A 21,257-nucleotide genomic window follows, 5' to 3' on the forward strand; every position below is an offset into this window, starting at 1 on the left:
CTGGGGATTTCTGCCTTCTGTTTTTCCAGAGCTGTGAACCGAGGGTCCAAAGGGTCAGGCCATGGCTTTGCTTCATTTGAATCCTTACAACCTTATAGGGAAGGTGCCATAACTATTGCTTCCACTGTACAGCTTGGGGAAACTGAGGCACAGAGCAGTTTAGGCATTTACCCAGGGTCCTATGGCTCCAATAGGTGGAGCGAGGCTTGAGACCAGGTGGTCTGGCCCCTCACCCGGAGCTCTTGACTCTCATCCTTCTCTTCTCCAGGAGAAGGCCAGTCCTGCCTGAGATGTCACCCTTAAGGGCTAGCTTGGCGCCTCCATGGACGGGGGCCTTTGGCCTTACACAATGCTGCTCTCCCTGCCTTGACAGGGGGCCATCCTGCTGGTTTGGAGTAATTATCGTAATGAAGGTAATTAATCATTTAATTCCCACTTTAAGGACGTGTGGAAGGTTTCCAGACAGGAAAGGTCTGTCTTGGGACACCATGTGGCCTTGGCTCACGGGTGAGTAATGCCCCCTCAGGGACTCTCCTGACGTTACTGGTCAAGAAAAAAACCTGTAGCCAGAAGCAGAGACTCACCAGCACGGGTTGAAAGAAACTGACCCCTGCTCGTGATAACAATAGGTAATGTTGAGCCCTGATGTGCCACACTGTAAAATAATTTATGTGCATGATTATTCCTCATAATCACCTCCCGAGCTGGCGGCTGTGATACCCCTAATTTCTCAGACGGGGAAACCAAGGCCCAAGTTATACATCATGGAAAGGGGCGATGCTCTGTTGGTTACTAGGAAGTCCGTCTTGGCCTTTTCCTATTGGGAGACCGGGGTCACCTGCTCCTCACTCCACTGAGGTGGGCGCAGCTTATAAACTGGGTGATCCTGGGGCCATGACCTGTGGCCACTGATTTGGGCAGGGCATGATCTCAGCCCCAGAGATTAACTTGCTTCTACCCTGCTGCACTGAGGAGAAAAATGGAATCCGACCCATTTTCCTTTGCCGGAGCCCACAGCACAATCTCCAACAGAGATGTCCACAGGACCCAGGGAGGTGGCACAGGTGAGGACTGAGGCTCATCACAGCCAATGTCCTCTCTAAAAGGGGGGGAGCTGCTGTCACATTGGAACTTGGGTCCAGTGTGGCCAGATCTTATGGTTTTCAAGAAAAGCCAGTAATTAGGATTTTTAGGTGACATACCCCCATATTTTAGTGGTGGCAGACTAATTTAAAAGCCAGTTTGTTGTTGTTGTTGTTGTTGTTTTTTTACAAAACATCTTGTAAAACACCTCTGAGGGCCAGCTCGGACCCCCAGTTTGCATCCCCAGCTCTAGAACAAAGCAAGCAGGACACCCAGACATTATTATACAATTCTGTATTGAGCGACGCGTTTACAGAACGTGTTCTTTTTAAAATTTTAAACAAAGTTCATCAATCTCTCATAGAAACAGTTTTGTGGGTTTTTGTTTTGTTTTTACCATTATAGGACGCGAACCTGACAAAGTTGTTCATGGGTCTGCTAGCTTTAAGTACAACAGGATTTCCGTGTTCAAAAGACTATATGCTAAGTGCTTAATCAAATCCCGTCACACAAAGCCAGATTTAGTCCTCTAAGATCTGTAGTCTGCGGGTGAGCCTGGATTTCAATGTTGTGTGGGTTTCAACAGTAGAAAGTGGTGTGTTCCCTCACGGTTGTCTTAATTGCGACAGGGCGGTGGTGGCTAAAAGGAGATGTTTCGTTTGTTCCAGATTTGATTACTCTGAAAATTGGTCACTGTTTCCTATTGTCAAAATATAAAAATACCTTCATCTGGATAAAAATGTATACAGTGGAAAACTCTTCAATGCATAGCCTGGGTGTGTGGAAAAGGATGTTTTCCTGCAGGGTTTGTGTTGTTCTTCGTTGGTTGTGGAGACTGCAGCCTGGCCTGGGTGCATGAGAGTTGAGATTTCTGGAACAGCCCTCAGTTGTCCCCTTCTGGTCACTGGATTTTGCCGGCCTGGTTTCAAAATGCTTGCTGCATCCTTGAAAGCCCTCAGCTATCTCCCCCGGCACTAGACTGGCACCGATTAAGGCCACCTTTTCATCGTCATTCTGGATTCAGCTGGGGAGTCACCAATTCAGCCTTCCCACAGAGAGTTTGAGAAAGGAAAAGAAAGAAAAACAGAAGAGAGTCAAAAACCAATACGGTGGCTGTTCCATCCAAACTGGGAACTCTCCCACCAGAAACCCTGACGATGAAGATGCTAAAGGAAGGGCTTCTCTGAGTTGGGGGGATTGAGTCTTTGCTCCCCAGAATGTCGTGTGTTGGAAGGCAGGAGGGCAGACTGAGAGATACGGTGGTCATGCTGCAGTGCCCTCAACCCTCTCGCTTTGTTCTGTGTGGGTTTGGGAGTTGCAGATGCCTTCCAGAAACAGCACTTGGGTCAGCTTGAGAGAGGAGATGGCAAGGTAAAGGGAGCTGGGGTCTCTAGTTGGAGGAATCTACTTTTTGGTGCTGGGTACTCGTGGGATGACCAACGCTGTTATTTTCTTAGAACACAGGGAGGGGAAGATGACGGCTGCAGTCCTGCTCTGGAAAGCCAGTGGGGAGACTTCCTGTGCCGTGGCCACGGTTCAGGTGGGCGAACGGGGTCACTTTAGCTCAAGTGCTGCCCTCCAATCACCTGACCCCTCGCCTGGCTTTCCGAAGGATCCAGAAACACATCTTGTCTGCAGACGGACAGGCTGGGTGTCCAACCCCGGCGGCCCCCAGGTTTCTGATGAGCGGGACTGGAAGCAGTTTTGTACCGTGTCACGTCTTGGGGAGCATGGCTGGCCGCAGCCCACGCCTCTACAACACTGACAACGGCACGGGACGTTCTGTGTTATCAAGGTTGCAAAACAGACCACCAGAATGAAACACATCCTCAACGGCATCGAGGTTTTCATTTAGAGTCTTTTGGACTTTTTCTTTTCAGCACGGTTTCTGGAAGGGCAGTAGCAATGTGCTGTGTCTCACAGACAGATATGGGAAAAAAAAAACCCGCAGCTCAAGGGTTGTCTAAATTTTGGTCAGTCTTACAGTGTTTCGTGATGGCTTTGAACAATCGTCTTCTTTTAATCTCATCTAGTGGCAAAAACGACACAACTTCAGGGTATACTTCGCAACAGTTGTGACAGCATCCTGATTTTATAACTCTCTGTAATATCAAAACAGCATTGGCTGGGAATAAATTCCAAAGGATCCTTTATTAAAATATCTAAAAGAGGTCTATAAATATTTATTTTTCTAAAAGAGTTTGGAGTTTCCAGGTGAAAATGTGGTGCCACGTCGCTTCTGCCTCCCGCAGAGAGGCCGGGGTGGGGAAGAGGATGCTCCCGGGGTGGGGGGGCGAGGGGTGCCCCAAAGAAGAGGCAGTGGCACTTGGCCCGCCCGCTCACTCACAACGTCACAGAACTAGGATTACAACAAAGAACGTAAACTGCGTAACGCTGCTGTCCACATCTGGATGGCTGAGTTCCTTCCTTCCTTCCCCCACCCCGTCTGGGAGCGTGAGTGAGAGGGGGAGAGCTGGCCCCCTGGGATGCCCTCTGCCCTCGTGCCCCTGCCTTCAGAACTCCCACTCCAGGGCCTCCTCCCGATTGGCAGCCCTCTCCAGCCGGTAGATGATGCTGTTCAGGTTGGCCATTTTCTCGTGTCTCCGTTGCAGGTTGGGGTTCACCTTGGCGCTGGGGTGCAAAGCCCCAGCTGTGTCGGCGATGGGGCTGGCACTCGGCACTTTGGCAGGAGGGGCGCCGGGTGGGGACGGGGAGATGGGGGCTGAGGAGGAAGGGACGGGTGACACAGACATCATGAGGCCCGGCGAGGAGGCAGCCGAGGGTGAGTTCAGGGACACCTCCAGGCTACAGCGCGAGGACTCTGAGACCGACTTAAAACTTAGAGGGTCCGGGTGGAGCCGCTCCCCGCCCTCGTCCTCCTGGGGGGGCTGTAGTGAGGGGCAGTCCGGCGTGGTCCCGCCTGGAAGGAGGAGCCCCGGGGCCACTTTAGGGAGTCTGTCGTTACCCGGACGGTCAGGATGCGCCTCTTTGGGGGAACCTTGGCCTTTGTCTGGCTCCCCTGAGTCCTGGAGCTGGTTGCCCGCCTCTTCCTCTGCATCCTCCTCAGTCTGTTCCTGCTTAATCCTCACCTGGGCCTTGTCCTGGGTGGTTGGGGGTGTGATGCTCTCCTCAGAGCCTTCCCGAAGATCCAGTTCCTTCACGGTAGGCTTCTGGTCCTCAGCCTCAGAGTCGGGGCTCTGCGGGGTAGGGTCTGGGTGGGAGTGGCCTGGTGGTAGGATGCCAGGACCCCCACTGGGGTCAAGGTCTGGTTCGTCTTGGGTCCCCTCCACCAACATCTCCCGGCGCATCCGGGACCTGGGGCAGAGATGGTGGTGAGCGAGGGGCGGGACTCAATCCAGACAAGTGGCATTTTGACCCCACCCACTTTCCCAGGGGCCTCCTCACATGCGGTGTCTTAGTAAGTCCTGTCAACAACCTTACTAGTGGGTGCTATTATTATCCTTACTTCACACAGGAGGAAACAAGCCTCACACAGCCACTAAGTAGTGGAGTTCAGGGCCTGACCTCAGGATTGCTGGATTCCAAAGTTCATGATCTAGACCTGCGCTGTCCAAAAGAGGAACCACTGGCCACACGTGGCTCTTGAGCACTTAAAATGTGGCTAGTCTGAATGGAGATGTGCTGTACGGGTTAAAATACACACTGGATTTTGAAGGCTTAATACAAAGAAAAGTAAAAGGTCTCATTGGTAAAGTTTTTATATTGATTACACACTGAAATGGTTACATTAGGCTAAATACACTGTTACAATTAATTTCACGTATTTCTGTTTTTTAATGTGGCTACTAGAGAATTTTAAATCCCATGTGGCTTGCATTATGTTTCTTTTGGACAGCACCAGTCTAGAGCATTTCTTGAAGTCAAACCCAGATCTAGTTTGTGGCAACATCTCTCTGCTTCTTTCCTGTGGGGGCTCTTAGACATCAGCCCAGACGGGGAAACCGAGGTGCGAAGAGTGACTTGTACAGGTCACCACGGCACGTGGGCAGAGCAGAACCTGGCAAGCCCAGATTCCAGTCCAGAACCCATTCGCTCTCTCTTCACTCCAACTGCTCCCCTGCCATCAGAGGGCACCTCAGTCTTACACACGTTTTAAGCAGGACAGGTCAGGATTGGGACTAACCCCATTCATTATTTTCCTAACAGTAGAATGAAGTCCAGAGAAGTCAAATGACTCGCTCAAGGTCATAGAACAGAATGGCTTCCTCAGCTACCTGCTGTAGCCCTCTGCCCATTTATATTGATAATAAAGTACAAGTTATTGATATAGAATACTAAAAATTGTAAGTTACACACATCACGTTAATGGCTGCTTATCATGTATCAGGCACCGGGCCAAGTGCTTTTTGCAGATTATTTCATTTATTTTTCATAATAACCTTATTAGGAAAAGGATATTAGTCTCATTCCTACAGATACAAGAAACAAGGCTCAGAGAAGCACAGGGACTGCCATGACTACAGAGCAAGCAGTCGGGCTGGCAGCCCAGGGATCGGGCTACACTCCCTTGCCTCCCTGGCTCCCTGTCCAGTTTGGCGATGGGGTCCCATCCCAGTAGCCTGGGCCCACAAGGACTCTGAGCGGTCATCTGGTTCAGTCTCCAGTCCCTCTACAAAGGTGGCATTAGCCCACCATCCAGGGGACTCCACCTTCACCCTCAGTCTCCTCTAGAAGAGGGAAGAGCTCCTGCGATCAGGGAGAGCCCAGTGGGTTCCACTGAGGTGAGAATGGAGGGGGCGTTTAGGATGGCTCAGTGTCTGAAGTTCCATCATTAGACGATCTAAACTGTAGAACAAATATAAATATGAGGCTAATAGTCATTCACACCATAGTATAAATAGTCTCTCTTTTTAAACAATTTTTATTTATTTGACACAGAGAGACACAGCGAGAGAGGGAACACAAGCAGGGGGAGGGGGAGAGGGAGAAGCAGGCTTCCCGCGGAGCAGGGAGCCCGACGCGGGGCTCGATCCCAGGACCCCGGGATCATGACCTGAGCCGAAGGCAGATGCTTAATGACTGAGCCACCCAGGCACCGCTAAAGATTATATTTATTTATCTGAGAGAGGGAGAGAGCGAGCACACGAGCAGGGGGAGAAGCAGAGGGAGAGGGAGACAATCTCCAGTAGACTCCACTCTGAGTGCAGAGCCTGACTCGGGGCTCAATCCCACAACCCTGAGATTATGACCTGAGCTGAAACCAAGAGCTGGACACTTAACTGACTGAGCCACCCCGGCACCCCTCCCTGATAATTTATTCTCAAAACATCTTGTTGTTCACCTTTCCCAGAGTTCAGTGCAGTTTGTAATGATGTATTACTATGAATGCTCATGTAGTAGTGACTGTCCCTGCTGGTCTGTAAGAGATAGTAAGGGCAAGGGCTTTGTCTTGTTCTCTTCAGTGCCTGGTGCAGAGCAGGTGCTCAATAAACATTTACGAAAGGAAATGATATGTTCTCCTGTAACTCTTTGAGACCAGTTTCTTATTTTTGGAGTGGAATTCTCTCTGCTCCTCGGTGCAAATTCTTAGTCATCCTTTAAAACCCAGCTTAAATGCCACCTCTTCTGTAGTCTTCCCTGGACAGAATTCCCTTTTCCCTCAGCCCCTTATTCCTCCCTTTACAGCAATTAGGTTGTAGTAAAATGATCTGGTTCACAATTTTAAGCTCTCTAAGGGCAGGGATGATGGCTTTTTTTTTTTTTAAGATTTTATTTATTTGAGAGTGAGAGACAGTGAGAGCGAGAGAGATCACAGAGGGAGAGGGAGAAGCAGAGTCCCCGCTGAGCAGGGAGCCTGATGCGGGGCTTGATCCCGGACCCTGGGATCGTGACCTGAGCTGAAGGCAGACGCTTAACTGACTGAGCCCCCCAGGCGCCCCAGGATGATGGCTTTGAACCCCTGTATCTCCAGATCCTGGGTCACTGTGCATACATTGTAACTATTTGTTGAATGAATACGTTGGATAAAAATGGAGTGCTCAGTTCCTACGGGGAACAAGAGGGGAGAGGACATCCCCATATTCCGCAGGAAGGGAAGGAGGATGTGAGGATTTAGGGACCTGTGTTCTTTGCTGTTTGGAAGGCCCTGAATCTGAGCCAGATCATAAGCAGCAATATTTAACAATATATTTATGCCTGACGTTTTTTCATTTGATCCTTGATTCAGCATTGTGGGTTAAGTATTAGATTCCTTATCTGCCCTATCTGTAAAATAGGGATGAGACCCAGAGAAGTACAGTAACTTGCCCAAGAACACACAGCCGAGGTGGGACTGAACTCAGGTCTTTGGGGTGCCCATGCCTGGGCAGTGGAGAGAGGAGATTTCAAATGTTCCACCTTTCCAGGTTCCTCCTTCCTCTTCTCCCTGCCCCCTGGAACACGTGGATGGACTCTCTCTGGCACCGCATGGACACCAGAGACCTTTCTTGCTCAGGAAGCTTGGCGGAGGGGGGGTGGAGAGAAGCTCAGAGATGGTCCCTGGAATCCCATCAAGCCTTCTCCACAGGGCTCTCAGCTGAACTCAGGAAGCCCCTTTGCAGTCTCCTCGGGCACTGCTGAACCCCGTCAACGCTCCCAGCCAGCCCCGGCGCTGAACTCCCAGAAGCCCAGCCACTGTTAAGTCGGTGACCCCCAAGACTAGGGACCGGTGAGTGGGAGGCAGCCGCAGACATAGGGATCACCCACTCCTCCAGGCGGGGGGAGACTGAGGGGCTGCCAGAGGGGTTTCTTTTGGCCTCCGGAGTGGGAGAGGCCAATAGTCCCAAATCAGGGCTCCCACATGAGGCTCAATGGGTAGTTAGGGCTCCTCAGTCCTATGCCCCAAACACCATTCCCTGTCCCTTCAGAGAGGCAGACACAAACTGGGTGAAGTAATAATTAAGATAGGTGACAACAGTATCATCACCTACCCCATACCATGTGGCCAGTATGTTATGTAAATATGGTAGCCCACTGAATCAGTGCTCAACTCCAGAAAACAGATCCCACTACAGTTCCCATTTTATAGGTCAGGAGACTCCGAATCAGGGAGGTGAAGCGCCGTGCTCAGGGGCTCACAGCTGGAAATGGTGGAGCTGGGATTTATGCCCAGGTTTGCCTAGACTCTGAATCTAAACACCTGGGCCATACCTCCCAGAGGCCAAGCTGGGCTCCCCCCTGGGCCTGGGATGGGGCAGGGGTCCGGCCGCACTCCGGCCACCCTCCCAGCAGGCACGGCCGGGCACCGTACCTGTAGTTGTGGAACCAGTTGATGACGGTGTTGGTCTTGAGGTTGAGCTGGAAGGAGAGGAGCTCGATGGTCTGCTGGGAGGGGTAGGGCTCCAGCTGGTAGGCCTTCTTCAGTGCCTCCTTCTCCTCGGGCGCCAGCACCACTCGGGGCTTCTTGATTTGCAGGAGGCTCAGGTCCTGGGGCTGCAGGCAGGGGCTGGGGCACTCCGAGCGGGTGGCTGGGGATTCGCTGTCTGAGCCAGTGCTGATGAGACCGTACCTGCGCTTGAGGTAGGCTGGGGCAGGCGGGGGAAGGAAGCACTGAGGGGGTGCAGACCAGAGGCCGGGTCATCCCCTAGTGGCGGCTGGAGCAGGGGTGGGGGCGGCTCTGGGCCGGTGCCTCACACTCTGGGGCCCACTGCCAGTTTCATCCTTTCCTCCCTCCTCTGCTCCTGCTTCCACATCCTTCCAAACCCTCCGCTGAGATGCTTGTCTGCCCACACCTGCCTCTGAAGTCTGGTCGTTAGCACCCAGGTGTTAAGTATGCAGAGAGCTTAGCTGGGTGCTCAGAGATAGGAAATGCTCAACACCAGGTGCTATGCTATAGTCTCTTGGTTGACAGAAGTGTCACTGAATTTCACTACAGTCTTGCGGGGCCAGGGCAGGACATTCATTTAAATGATCCCCATAATTGCATGATGCATCTCAACCCCAAATCACCAAAATGTGGGGAAAAGAAGCCCGCTTCAAGAATGGAGGATGTAATTAATTGCTGTAAACAGCAATGCCCTGAGACTCTTCAGACGAAGGAGGAGAGGCACAAAGAGAGGGAGCGACTTGCCCAAGGTCACAGAGCCAGGAAGTGGCGGGCCAAGTTCTCAAGTGCAGAGTTGTCTGAGGCCAACAGGGAGTGGGCCCTTCACAGCCTGGCTTGGCCCTGGGCCCTCACCGGGAACTGCCCTGGTGCCCTGAGCGACAGCTTTTCAGTTCCTTGTATCTCCTCTCCCAACCTCGAGCTTTTTTAGACTCCCTTCATCACAGCATGAGAGTGGGCGGGCACACAGCAGGTGCTCAGGGCCGGCTCAGTTTTTCAGGGATATAACATTGGATGATGGAAGAATCTGCAATCTCCTCGCCCACCCCCAGGAGGGAGAATTCCTGTCTGCTGGGCCACTTTTGTGCTTTGTTTGTGTAGAGTCTGGGTTACAGGCAAAGGGGGATCAGACAGAGAGCATTCTGGGGAATGTGCAGTTGGGGTTGACAAAAGACTTTGAAGCGGCTATGGGTGTATGGAAGGATGCTGAGAGAGTTGGGGTATAGGGGTTTTCATGGGAGAAACAGTAAATGGTTTAGTTGCTTTCAATTATGCGCTGGGGGATTGTTGTGTTTTGCAGCCCCACACCAGGTTGAGATGGGGCCTTGGGGCGCTGGCTTTCTTTGGGTTACAACTAGATATGGTTGCAATGGAAGAACCTGAAGCCACGCCCAGAATACCCAGTGCTCACCTTTCTTCTCCAGCTTCTTCATGTCCCTCAGCTTCTCCACATTCTGGGGGTCATTGAGCCACAGCTGCATGCGTACAAAGGGCTCCCGTCCCTTTAGGCTCAGCTTATGCCAAGGTTTGGGGCGGGACAGCAGGTCAGACACGGAGCCCTGTGTCAGCCCCAGGATGCTCTCCCCGAACAGCCGCTGCCCTAGGGACAGGGGAGGGCAACCTGTTACCCCAGGCTGGGCCGAGTGCGCCCAGGAGAGACAAGAAAAAGAGAACCCGGGACGTCTCCACTAACTCAGAGGGAAGCACCATACACATGCGGGAGGGAACCCACACCCAGGGGGAAACTGGAAGGGACTTTTCTGCAAAATAGGAGGTTGGGGGTAGGGGACCCAACAGCTACCAACAAAAATGCTTTCACAATTTAGATTTCCTTCACTCCTAGGAGATCCCGGAGCAGGTCTGAAAACTTTGTGTGTACAAATTAGTGTTACCTCGTTAGTAAGTAATTTGACATATTGTATCAAAATTTCAATGCGTATATTCTCTGATCCTGCAATTCCCTCCAGTCCTACTTGCTCAAAGGCACAAAGACGCATGAAACGCATGAAACCACGTTTCAGAGGCAGAAGGAAATTGGAAACAAACAAAATGCTCATCAAGTGGGTCAAAAATGTGGGGGGTCTGCAACACTTGGCAACAGGGAAGAAGACTGCAGGTGTTCTGATCATTCTAATGTGGAAGGGTGTCTAAAACAGGGTTCACTTTTAAAAAGCCAGTTATAGGATAGTATGTATGCAAATTCATCTACATAGAAAAAAATAAAAAATCAGGTATACATATATTCTTGAATGTTTTTAGGAAGTATCAAAGATATATAAAAACTGGAGTATGATTGGGGGCTTAGGGGAATTTTACTTTTTAGCTTTTTTTTCTATACTGTTTGATATTTTAAAATAAGGAACATGTCTTATTTTTATAATAGAAATTACAGTGAAGAATTCGGGGTCTGTGCGCATCCCTCTGGGAGAGGGTCATGATCGGCAATGGAGACTCAGAGGAGTTTGTGATCCATAGAGTGAAAGAGAACAGGTTTCTCCTGTGTCCCCTGAGGACAAGGGGCCTGAGCCTGTGTCAGGATTGTGCTAGAGGCTCACTGTCGCTGTGGGCTGAGGATTTCAGGTCACATCAGACCTGCACTCACCCCCCGTTTGTCCTACTCTAGGGAACCAGGTCAGAGTCAGATGCTTCCCAGAGGGTCCTGGTTGCCTCTGGGCTGACCAGCCCCTGCAGGCTGGACCTTGGGCCCCAGGATCTCACTGTGGGCACTCTGCTCAAAGCAAGTAAGAGCCAAACAGGCTAGGAGGCAGCATCCCTGATTCCCGCCACCCTGTACCTAGGTTGTTGTCCGTGAGGACCTCTTTGACTCTCTTGGTGATGGAGTATGTGTCCAGCTCGGGGGACATGGCCACAATCTCCTGGATACCCCCTGTGGTCTGGCTGCCCGAGTACATCTTCCCCCCCAGCGAGGAGCTGGAGCGTCCCTCCGGCTGCTGGTTCTCCTTGCTGCCCTCCAGTGCAAGGATCAAGGGCTCCTGGGAGCTCCTCTCCGGCTCTGTGGGGCTAGGTGGTGGGGACGGTGAGGACCTTGGTTCCGTGGGACTGGCTGTGGGCACAGAGAGACAGAGAAGGCAGTCACTGCCATTTGGAACAGACACACATGGTTTGGGTGTTTGTTGGAGCCAAGTGTTGGCAACAGCCCATTTTGCAACCACCATAGTAGTATCTTAGGCAGGGACCATCCTGGATGCAAAAACTAGCAGACGAAAGTTTGATCAAGAGTAGCATATTTACATGGTCTCAAAGTATCTCCCTATAGGATACTTACTAATTACAAAGGGAAAAACAGTAACTCTACAGGATACAGCTACTTGGCAGACATCACCTTAACCAAAGGACCAAAGGTAACATCACCAGTGAAAGGACAAATCAACAATTGGTTCCTCCTGCTGCAATGTACTGAGGACACAGCTTCACTTCACTTCTGTGATATTCCTGCCCAAAGTGCAGGGCCTGAACCTAATCACGAGGAGGCAGCAGACAAAGCCGGATTGAGGCTGTCTATAGAATTACTGGCTTCTGGGCTTCAAAAATGTCAAAACTGGAAAAAAAGAGATGCAGAAGACTGTTCAAATTGGGAGACTAAAGAGACAGGACTACAAAATACAAGTATTCCTGACTCCGATCCTGGACAGGGAGAAACAAAATTTTATAAAGGATGGGGCGGGTGCCTGGCTGGCTCAGTCTGTGGAGTCTCTTGATCTTGGGGTTGTGAGTTCAAGCCCCACACTGGGCATAGAGTTTACTTTAAAAAACTATATAAAGGATATTATTGGGACAACCAAAGAAACCTGAATATAGATAGTGGGCTACATCAATGGTATTGTATCATTGTCAGGTTTCTCATTCTTGGGAAATGCTTGTTGAAGCATTTAGGGGTAAAGGGACATGATATGAACTAATATCTCCAGTGGTCAGGAGAGAAAGGCACAAACATGGCAAAATAAGCAACTGGTGAGTCTGTGTGTCGGGTACAGGGAGTCTGTTGTTCCATTGTTTCAACTCTTCAATTAATTAGAAATTACTTCAAAAATGAAAAGTTCCAAAAAGTAAGTTGGCAACCCTCTATAAACCCAACCACCAGAGATTAACTAAATAAAATATGGGGATTCCCTGAAGCATTGAAAAATAACATAATGAAAAGACGTCCACATAAGATGAGTCAGTTCTGGGGATGTAACATACAGTGTGGTGACTATGGTGAACAATTCGGCATTATATACTTGACACTTGCCTATGAGAGTAGAACTTCACTATTCCCAACAGAACAACAAAATGGTAATTATGTGAGGTGAAGGATGTGTTAGCTAGTCTTATTGTGGTAAACATTTTGCAATATATATGCCTATGAAATCATCACACTGTATACTTTAAACTTACACAATGTTACTATGTCAAATGTATCTCAATAAAGCTAAAAAAAACCAGATGTCCACGGTACACTGACATCTTTAAATAGTGAGTTTATAAGCCACGGTTTTCATTTGTCAAAGGCCATTTGGAAGACAAGTTGGGTGGGACAACCTTGCCAGAGCCCCGGTCCCTGAATCTGTTAAATGGCTCCGCAGAGCACGTGGCACCATGCCTACAGCAGCCCTCCTCCCTGCGGTGCCGTCAAGAGGACTCCATGAGAGGATGCAGGTCACCTCCTGAGGAGTCAGTCTCCCACTGGGCTTTCGGGCATGAGCTGAGCCTCCTGACTATCCCAGGCCGAGGGGAGGTGCCTGAGGAGATGCCCCTAAAGGGGTGGGGACCATGGTGGAGGGTTGAGGAATCCCAGTGCTGGTGCACCTGGTACCTTCCAGCAAATTAGAAACAGTTTCCTCTACTTCAAGACATTTGGCTGCTGCCTGCTGTAAATCCGTGAAGCATAAAAATGTATGATGGCTAGGAAGTGAAAAGAGCCCCACAACCATCCTGCAGTGGTTTGATTCCAGAAAGAATATCCTGAGCCCCTGCTCTGGATGGATTTTTCCTTCCCTGTGGAAAGCAAGTGGATTGCTATGTTCCAGAACCTTAAATGGCTCCCCATTGACCCTTGCACGTGAAATGTGTTCTCCTTGTCCTAGTGTTTTAAGGCTCTGGACTCTCTTGTAGGAACCCCACCCCACAGACCTGGAGCTACTCTCCACAGCCCAATCATCCCCTCCCACCCAACCTCCTAGGCTCTTCTAAGCCCCTATGCTTTTGCCATCCTGAAGGCCTTCTCCCTAACCTTGAACTCCTATGCATCCTTCAAGACCCAGTCCCAAACGTCCCTTCCCTGAGGTGCACACCTTTAAGGTATAATAGCACTTTGACTACATTGTTACACTTCACTATAATTTCCTTCTTGTGCCAGATCTCACCCTTACCAGATGACAATGATGACAACGATGATGATGATGATAATTAATAAAACTTCCTTTTACTGGGTACTTATTACATGTCCAGAATAATGTTATGTGATCTCAATGACCTTTGTAACATCTCTAGGAGGTAGCTACCATGTCATCCCATTTTATAGAGGAGGAAACTGAGGCTCAGAGCTATTGGGCAATGTGTCCAAGGTCACACGGGGACTAGTAGCGGCAAGCTGAGGTCTGCTTATATCCGACACTGTCCTCTTCTCCACTAGAAGCCCCTGGCAGGCCGGGAACACACGTTAGTCGTGGGTGAGTTCTAGAGCCTGGGGAGGAAGGAGGAAGGAGGTGCTGGGCAGAAGTCTGTTGAGTGAATAAATTTTGGCCAGGACCTCTGTGTTCCCTTGCAAGGTGCAAAGTGAAGCCTCAAAGTTCTGAGCAGTGACATTGCAGCCCCGTGGAGCTGGCAGCCCACATCTGGCATCATAAAGACACATTGTTCCCCCCGCCCCCAAATCGGGCTCATTCGGGTGGCATCCGTGTGATGCTGGAGCTGACACGTCCCTTGTCGCTGTCACCAGCAGAGACACAGAGCTGGTGGGGAAGGGCCAGCCTGGGAAAGCAAGAGGCTGTATCGAGAGTCCATCCATCACTGGCATGGGAGAGGAGCTGGGCTCAGCTGGAGGAGAATCGAGAGTCTTCAAAGGCATCTGCCTCTTGGAACACTGCATCCCCTCCTAAAGGGCCAGATTTCCAACTAGAGAGGGAGCGGGATGAGGAGATGGAGGGAGACCCAGATGATGAGCCTGAAATCAGCCAGCCTCCAGGCAGAATGCCGGCCTTTTTTTTTTTTTTTTTTTAAAGATTTTTATTTATTTATTTGACAGAGAGACACAGCGAGAGAGGGAACACAAGCAGGGCGAGTGGGAGAGAGAGACGCAGGCTTCCCGCCGAGCAGGGAGCCCGATGCGGGGCTCGATCCCAGGACCCTGGGATCATGACCTGAGCCGAAGGCAGACGCTTAACGACTGAGCCACCCAGGCGCCCCAGTGCCAGCCTTTTCTGACTACTCAGACTTCGAGTACCACTTCCGACAAAATTATCGAAAGATTCAGAAATCAACTCTATCAGGAGGAACCCACTAATTATAAAGGGCTGGGAGGTTGAACCCAAACAGGTTGGCTGGGGCTTGAGCAAGGGCATTGGAAACGGATGTTGGCAGGGCAGAGTGGGGACAGCAGGGTGACCACCTGGTCTGTTTGCCCAGGATTTTGCTGGTTGTAGGACAGAAAGTCCTGTGTCCTGGGCAAACAGGACAGTTGGTCATGATGGAGAGAGACAGTGAGGGAGAGATGGAAGGAGAGAGATGAAGCGACAGGGGGACACAGGGTAGGGACAGGCACAGAGTGGGAGAGAGGAACAGGGAAAGAAGGAGATGGGGGGGGAGAGACTGGGACAAAGAGTGGAAAAAGGCAGCAAGAAAGACAAGGGAGGGGGGAGAAAGGACAACGACAGTGGGAGAGACTCAGTGCGGGAGTCAGAGACCCCGTGGGGGGAGCTAGAGAATTCTGAGAAGCAAGCCTCGGGCACCAGTGGCTGCAGTACCCATGCAGACCACTGGGCGCAGGGCCGAAGAGCCTGTTACTTGACCGAGGCTCTGCTGGTGGGCAGCTGGGGCGGGGGGCAGGGGGGCATGCTTCAGAAGGCTCCCCTGTCATCCGGCTCACCCCCAACTCCCCGGGCCATGGACAAAATGGGGCTGGAACAGGTCCATACTCAACCCCCTGGCCAGACTATGTGGGACCGTGTGGGCAATGGATCTCTCTCCTGCCTCTAGGTTGTGGACAGGTGGTGGCTCTGGGGGTCTTAGTTGGATCAGCCCCCCACCCCCACCCCAAGCCAGCAGCCACTGCCCACATCTCTGCCTCCATGAATGTGGGCCCTGGCTTCCTGTTCCGCGGGTGTTGGTGGCAGGGGCAGGGACAAGGCGTCCACTGGACCTCACTCCCTTCCTAATCTGCGAAGGATCCTCCCTCCTAGCTTTTGCTTGTGCTGTTCTTCCACCAGGAACGCCATTCTTGACTGTCTTAGCATAACCCTATCCTTACACTACAAAGACATTTTTAAAAGCCAAAACAATTCGACCTTGGGGAAATGCAAATCAGAACTACAATGAGATGCCAACTCACACCCACGGGGATGGCTTCAAACACAGAGAATAGCAGGTGTTGGTGAGAATGTAAAGAAATAGGACCCCCCTCCCCTGACATTGCTGCCCAGGCTGTAAAAGGGTGCAATCACTATGGAAAACAGTTTGGAAGCTCCTCAGTAAGTTATAGAATTATCATCCGACCCAGCAATTCCACTCTGAGGTATATAATCCGAAGGCATCAAAAACAGGTGTTCAAAAACATATGCGTGAATGTTCACAGCAGCATCATTCACAACCGCCAAAAGGCGGTCTATCTGCACATGGAAATATTATTTGGCCATAGACAGGAATGAAGTACTGAGACAGACTACAACATGGATGAGCCTTGAAAACATGATGCTCAGTGAAAGAAGCCAGACACAAAAGGCCACATAATGTATGAATGTCCAGAAGAGGCAAATCCACACAGGCAGGAAGCAGATTGGTGGTTGCAGGGCCTGGGGGAGGGGTGAGTGGGCATGACTGATTAATGCTCACAGGGTTCCTTTTGGGGTGATAAGAATGTCCTGGGGTGAGAGAGAGCGGGGGGGGGGCGGGGGGGTTGCACAAAGTTTTGGATGTACTAAACGCTACTGAATCGTACACTTTAAAAATGGTTCAAATGGTAAATGATGTGAGTTTTACAACAATAAACAGATTAATTACAATACAACATAAGAATGGGAACTCTTTCACAGCTATGGGCTCTGGGTAAGCACTCCTAGGGACCCTAATGGCTAAAAGCCCTGCATTCTAATCCTGGTTCTGCTACTAACTGGCTGATAACCTTGGGCACATCACTGTGCTACTCAGACCCTCCATTTCTTCTTCTGTAAGATGGGAATGACAAATAGTCCCTCTGGTCAAGACTGATGTGAGGATTAAAGAGGAAGATACTGCAAATGCTCAGCCTTGTGTGTGACAAATGGCAACTGTCATTAGAAAGGGTGCATTAGTCCTTACACCTGCCTGATGGAGCAGGGTTTTTCAATTAAAATTTTTGATTATAAAATATTTCAAAGTATAGAAATATACTGAAAAGAAAACGTAAATCTTCCTTCCCTTCCCTGGGTCCATGCCCTTAATAGATGTTAATGCTCCCTTATTTGCTTCAAATCTCCCTGTTTGTTTTAAAGACAAAAAGCAACAGAGCCAGCCAGAGCCCTCCCCTCCCCCATGGAACCCCTCTTCCCGGGCTGGTGAGTGGTGGCTCTTTTTGACTTTTTTTTTTTAAAGTAAGCTCTATGCCCCACATGGGGCTTGAACTCACAACCCTGAGATCAAGAGTCACATGCTCTACCGATTGAGCCAGCCAGGCGCCCCTCTTTTTGACATTTTAATGCACAGGCTTGTAGCCAATGCTGCAACAATGTGCTGTCTTGTCTTGTGGCCATGAACTTCTAAAATAAACACCATCACCTGGGATGCTTTTGTTGCCTGACATTATGTTTCTGGTAGTATTCTTGTTGATACCTGCACCTTACCCGGACTCCGACTGACCTGCCCACTGGTCGTTGTGGGGGAGGGAGCGTGGGCTTCCTAGAGTCCCTCCCCGGATTCTGTCCTTCCATCTCTGCTCTGTGACTTTGGGTAACTCTCTGAGCCCGAGTTTCCTCACCCAGGCAACGTTCAGACCCCACCCTGCCTGTGCATCACTGATGGATGGGTAACAGCCCAAATCTCTGTGCTAAGGCTTCTGAGGCTGCGTGTTGCATCACTGGGAAAGAGAGATTCAGTCAGCGATTCTGGTCAGGGGATGGGGGGTTGCGGCTTCGGCTCCGCAAGCAAAGTATTTTCTCCACTTGCTCTAGGAACCCTGGCGCCACCTAGAGTCTAAAACCACCAACAGAGGGCATTCTGGTTGAAGGAAGGATGAAAGGTGGAGCAGGGAAATGGCAGCTGGGAATGGCAGTTCTGGGGGGCTGGCAGCATCCTACGAGAGGGCCCCGACCACACTCACCCTGGGAGGCGCTGGGCTGCTGGCTGATGGCCTGGCCGAGCTGGTCCGAGAGCCACAGCTGCATGCGGATGAAGGGCTCTCGCCCCTTCTGCGTCAGCTTGCTCCAGGGCTTTGGCCGGGACAGCATGTCGCTCACACTGCCCTGGGACAGGCCCAGCACCTGGGGATGGGCGGAGCAGGAAGGGTAGGGAGGTAGGCTCCTGGGCCATTCCCTGGCCTCCTCTCCCTCCCTCTCCGTGAGATCCATAGGGACGACTGTTCACTCGGATTCTCTGGGAGACCAGGGCTGCCTTGATTTGTTCATTTCCCAGGTGCCTGCTGTGTGCCTGGGCCATGCCCCCCATCAGCAGTGCCCTTCCAGATTTTCCTACGTGTAAGAATCCTTCCTGACTTTAAGAGCCCTCAAATGCCCCCTCCTCCAGGAAGTCTTCCAGTGTCTTCCACTTAAGTCACTCCTATCTCTCAGCTCACCTGACCCTTTGCCTGTTCCTCTGCTATGGGCAGAGGTGCTGTTAAAAACTACTTAACCACTGGTACTGCAGGGCACCCCTGCCTGGGCTGAGCCTTAACCCTTTAGTGGGTGGACCATTGAGAGGGATGGAGGGTTCTGGAGGAGAGGAGGTAAGTAGCTATTCCTAAGCAGACAGAAGCATTTCACTGCTTGAACAACCATAGGACTGAATGTCAGCCCTGCCTATGGTGCCCTTCCCCCAGGACCCAGGGACAGGTGGATGCAGGAAAAAGGGTTTGGGGTCATGCAGACCTGGGTTTGAATCCTGCTTTTGCCTTGTTCCTGTTCATATACATAACCTCTCTTTCCAGACCATAAACGCTGGGGGCTGGGTCCTCGGTGGTCCTCCCTCCCCAGGTCCCATGGGCCCCACGGCCCCCTGAGCTTCTTGGGGGTGGGCCCCACTATCTTCACCTTCTCCCCAAAGATCCTCTGGCAGATTCCATTCTTGGCTAGCTTCTCCTTGACCTGGCGTGTCAGCTCCAGGGTGTCCACCTCCCGGTACATGTAAAGCTCGTACTGCTCGGGGGTCAGGGGCGGCACGGTGGGCTTCAGTGTGCGGGGCACATACGCAGGGTAGTAGGCCAGCCGCCCACCGCTGCCGGCCTCCGGGACGCCCCCTTCAGACTTCAGCTCGCCCAGCCTGGGGGCCTCGTCCTCGGCCCCTGCCGCCTCATCCTCAGGGGCTGAGGGGGCCTCATCCCCGCGGGGCCAGGCCCTCCCGTTGGGCTGTCCAGAGTAGCTGGAGGAGGAGGAGGAGAGGGAGGGCGAGACAGAGGCATAGGGGCGGCTGAGCAGGCCGCGGTCCGAGGCCCAGTGGTGGTCAAAGTAGCCGGCGTCTCCGATCTCCGACTTGACCTTCCGGATGATGCTCTGCACGAAGGCTGCGGGGGACAGGACCGTGAGGGACGTCTGTGTGGCGCTGCTGCTGGTCCCCCCGCCACTGCCGCCACTGCTGTCCTCCTGCTTGACGTAGGTCGGGGCCCCGGTCTGGCTCACGGCAGCCAGCGACGGCCGCTCTGGGGGCGAGGGAGGCACCGAGCGGCCCCGGGGGCCTGCCTCCATCTCCAGCAGCGCCTGCTGTTGCGCCTGCATCTCGCGGCGTGCTTGCTCCAGAATGTTCTTGATGGCATCTTCTGAGGTGCTGGCGGGGGCTGTGCCATTGGTGATGCTGAGTGGGGCTGTCGCGTTCTTGGACTCACCTATCGGGAGGATGAAAGGGTGGCCAGAGGCCCAGGGTCAGGGCATGGTTTGAAGGGCAAAGATGTTCTCAGCATCAGTATAAGCATGCTTTGGAGATACTGTGAAGATACTGCAATAAAGCCAGCCAGGTAAATGAATTTAGTATCTCCGCCAAAGGCAACCACATGGAATATCGTCATGTATTGCTTCTGGTCTGCTTTCTAACCGCATGCATGGGGTGATCATCCTTGATGTGGGAGGGTAGCCTGGTTCGTCCCCCCTTAGTATCAACATGAGTATTATTTTCTCATGATTAAAAGTTCTATCTTTGGCGACTACCTATGCCACTTGAAGGGATATTCTCTGCTTTATTTACCTGATTCCCCCACTGCTGGACACTTAGGTTGTTTCTAGTTTGTCACTGTTGTGAACAACGATAAAGGATATAAACCTTTGTCCCCATCCTGGATATTTCCTTCAATTCTGAGACTAGAACTCTCGAGTTAGCAGTCAGCCATATTCATTTCCTCCCTGGGGGACTGCTAGTTGCTTTCTGCGTGGCATTCACTCTTGTCAGTGGCATGGGGTTAAGAACCCAGGCGTTTTTTTCTCTTGCTACCTCTTCACAGACCCTGAATGGAAAGCTCCCTGGCTGGTCCACTCTGCTATGATGTTGCCTTTTGTCTTATTATTACTATGTTTTTAGAGACAGAGAGTGTGCATGGGGGGGAGGGGCAGAGGGAGAGAGAATCTTAAGCAGGCTCCACGCCCAGCATGGAGCCTGACTCGGGGCTCAATCTCACTACCCTGAGATCATGACCTGAGCCTGAAATTAAGAGTTGGACGCTTTATCAACTGAGCCACCCAGGTGCCCCTGATGTTGTCTTTTTAATTTCTCTGCTATCTTGTTTCGGACATGCCCCCCCGGGGCTGTGGGAGTGCACTGTATAGGGAGTCAGGAGACCTGGGTCTCTGTGTAACTGTGAGCGTGTCTCCCCCTCTCTGTTCTCAGCTGTCCCGTTTATTTAGTGGGAGAGTTTGATTAATCTGTTTCTCAGGGTTCTTTACACTCCAATATTGTGTCTCGTCCACAGCTGTACCTCGTGTCCAGCATGCAGTAGACACTTAACCAATGTTTACTGAACGATTGCCTCTCTTGCCACAGGAGCTCAAGAAGAAAGAAATTATACTGTACACAGTAGGGCCTCAGTGGATTATCTGGGTGGGGCAGTGTAGGCTCCTAGCAGGGTGAGCCTCCTCTGCCCCTCACCAGGGACCAGGCAGGAGGGAGGGCCCTTGGGAAACACTTGGCTCCCCGCCACAAAATCAGACGCTGGGGAATCAGGACACTTTTGCTCTGAGTTGCCACCAGGGGGCAGCAGGCACCACAAAGTGGGAATGTGGAGGCCAGCGTCAGCTTCAACGTGAGCAACAGTCTACATGGTGTGGCGATGCACCGTGCTGGGTGCAGGGATGCAACTCCGTCCCTGGCTGCAAAAAGTCCTCAGACTGGTAGGAGGGACAGACATAGCAGAGGTATTTGTAACATGAACAAATGTAACAGAGACAAAAACAATGATGTTAACTCTAATGACAGCTAAATTTTCAGGTGCATCTTCTACATGCCAGGCCCCCAGGCTGAGTGCTCG

The 21,257-nt window shown here is 51.4% G+C and overlaps 1 protein-coding gene across 6 annotated transcripts in view; it reads right to left on the reverse strand.

The window, feature by feature from the left end:
• Window positions 1–1,360: 1,360 nt before the first annotated feature.
• CUX2 (cut like homeobox 2) overlaps window positions 1,361–21,257 on the reverse strand; it is a 314,935-nt gene continuing 295,038 nt past the window's right edge. For all 6 annotated transcript variants that reach the window (XM_073881128.1, XM_073881127.1, XM_073881125.1 and 3 more), the window contains 6 exons: window positions 18,841–19,628; window positions 17,916–18,075; window positions 11,199–11,468; window positions 9,816–10,004; window positions 8,333–8,606; window positions 1,361–4,398 (listed from right to left, as the gene is read on the reverse strand). In XM_073881128.1, the coding sequence (XP_073737229.1) occupies window positions 3,597–4,398; window positions 8,333–8,606; window positions 9,816–10,004; window positions 11,199–11,468; window positions 17,916–18,075; window positions 18,841–19,628 (2,483 nt within the window). In that variant the 3' untranslated portion in view covers window positions 1,361–3,596. The remainder of the gene's footprint in view (window positions 4,399–8,332; window positions 8,607–9,815; window positions 10,005–11,198; window positions 11,469–17,915; window positions 18,076–18,840; window positions 19,629–21,257) is intronic.

The sequence above is a fragment of the Callorhinus ursinus genome, unplaced genomic scaffold (assembly GCF_003265705.2).
Source record: "Callorhinus ursinus isolate GAN/ISIS: 27379988/994484 unplaced genomic scaffold, GSC_fseal_2.0 scaffold41, whole genome shotgun sequence".
In the NCBI taxonomy this organism is placed as follows: Eukaryota; Metazoa; Chordata; class Mammalia; order Carnivora; family Otariidae; genus Callorhinus; species Callorhinus ursinus.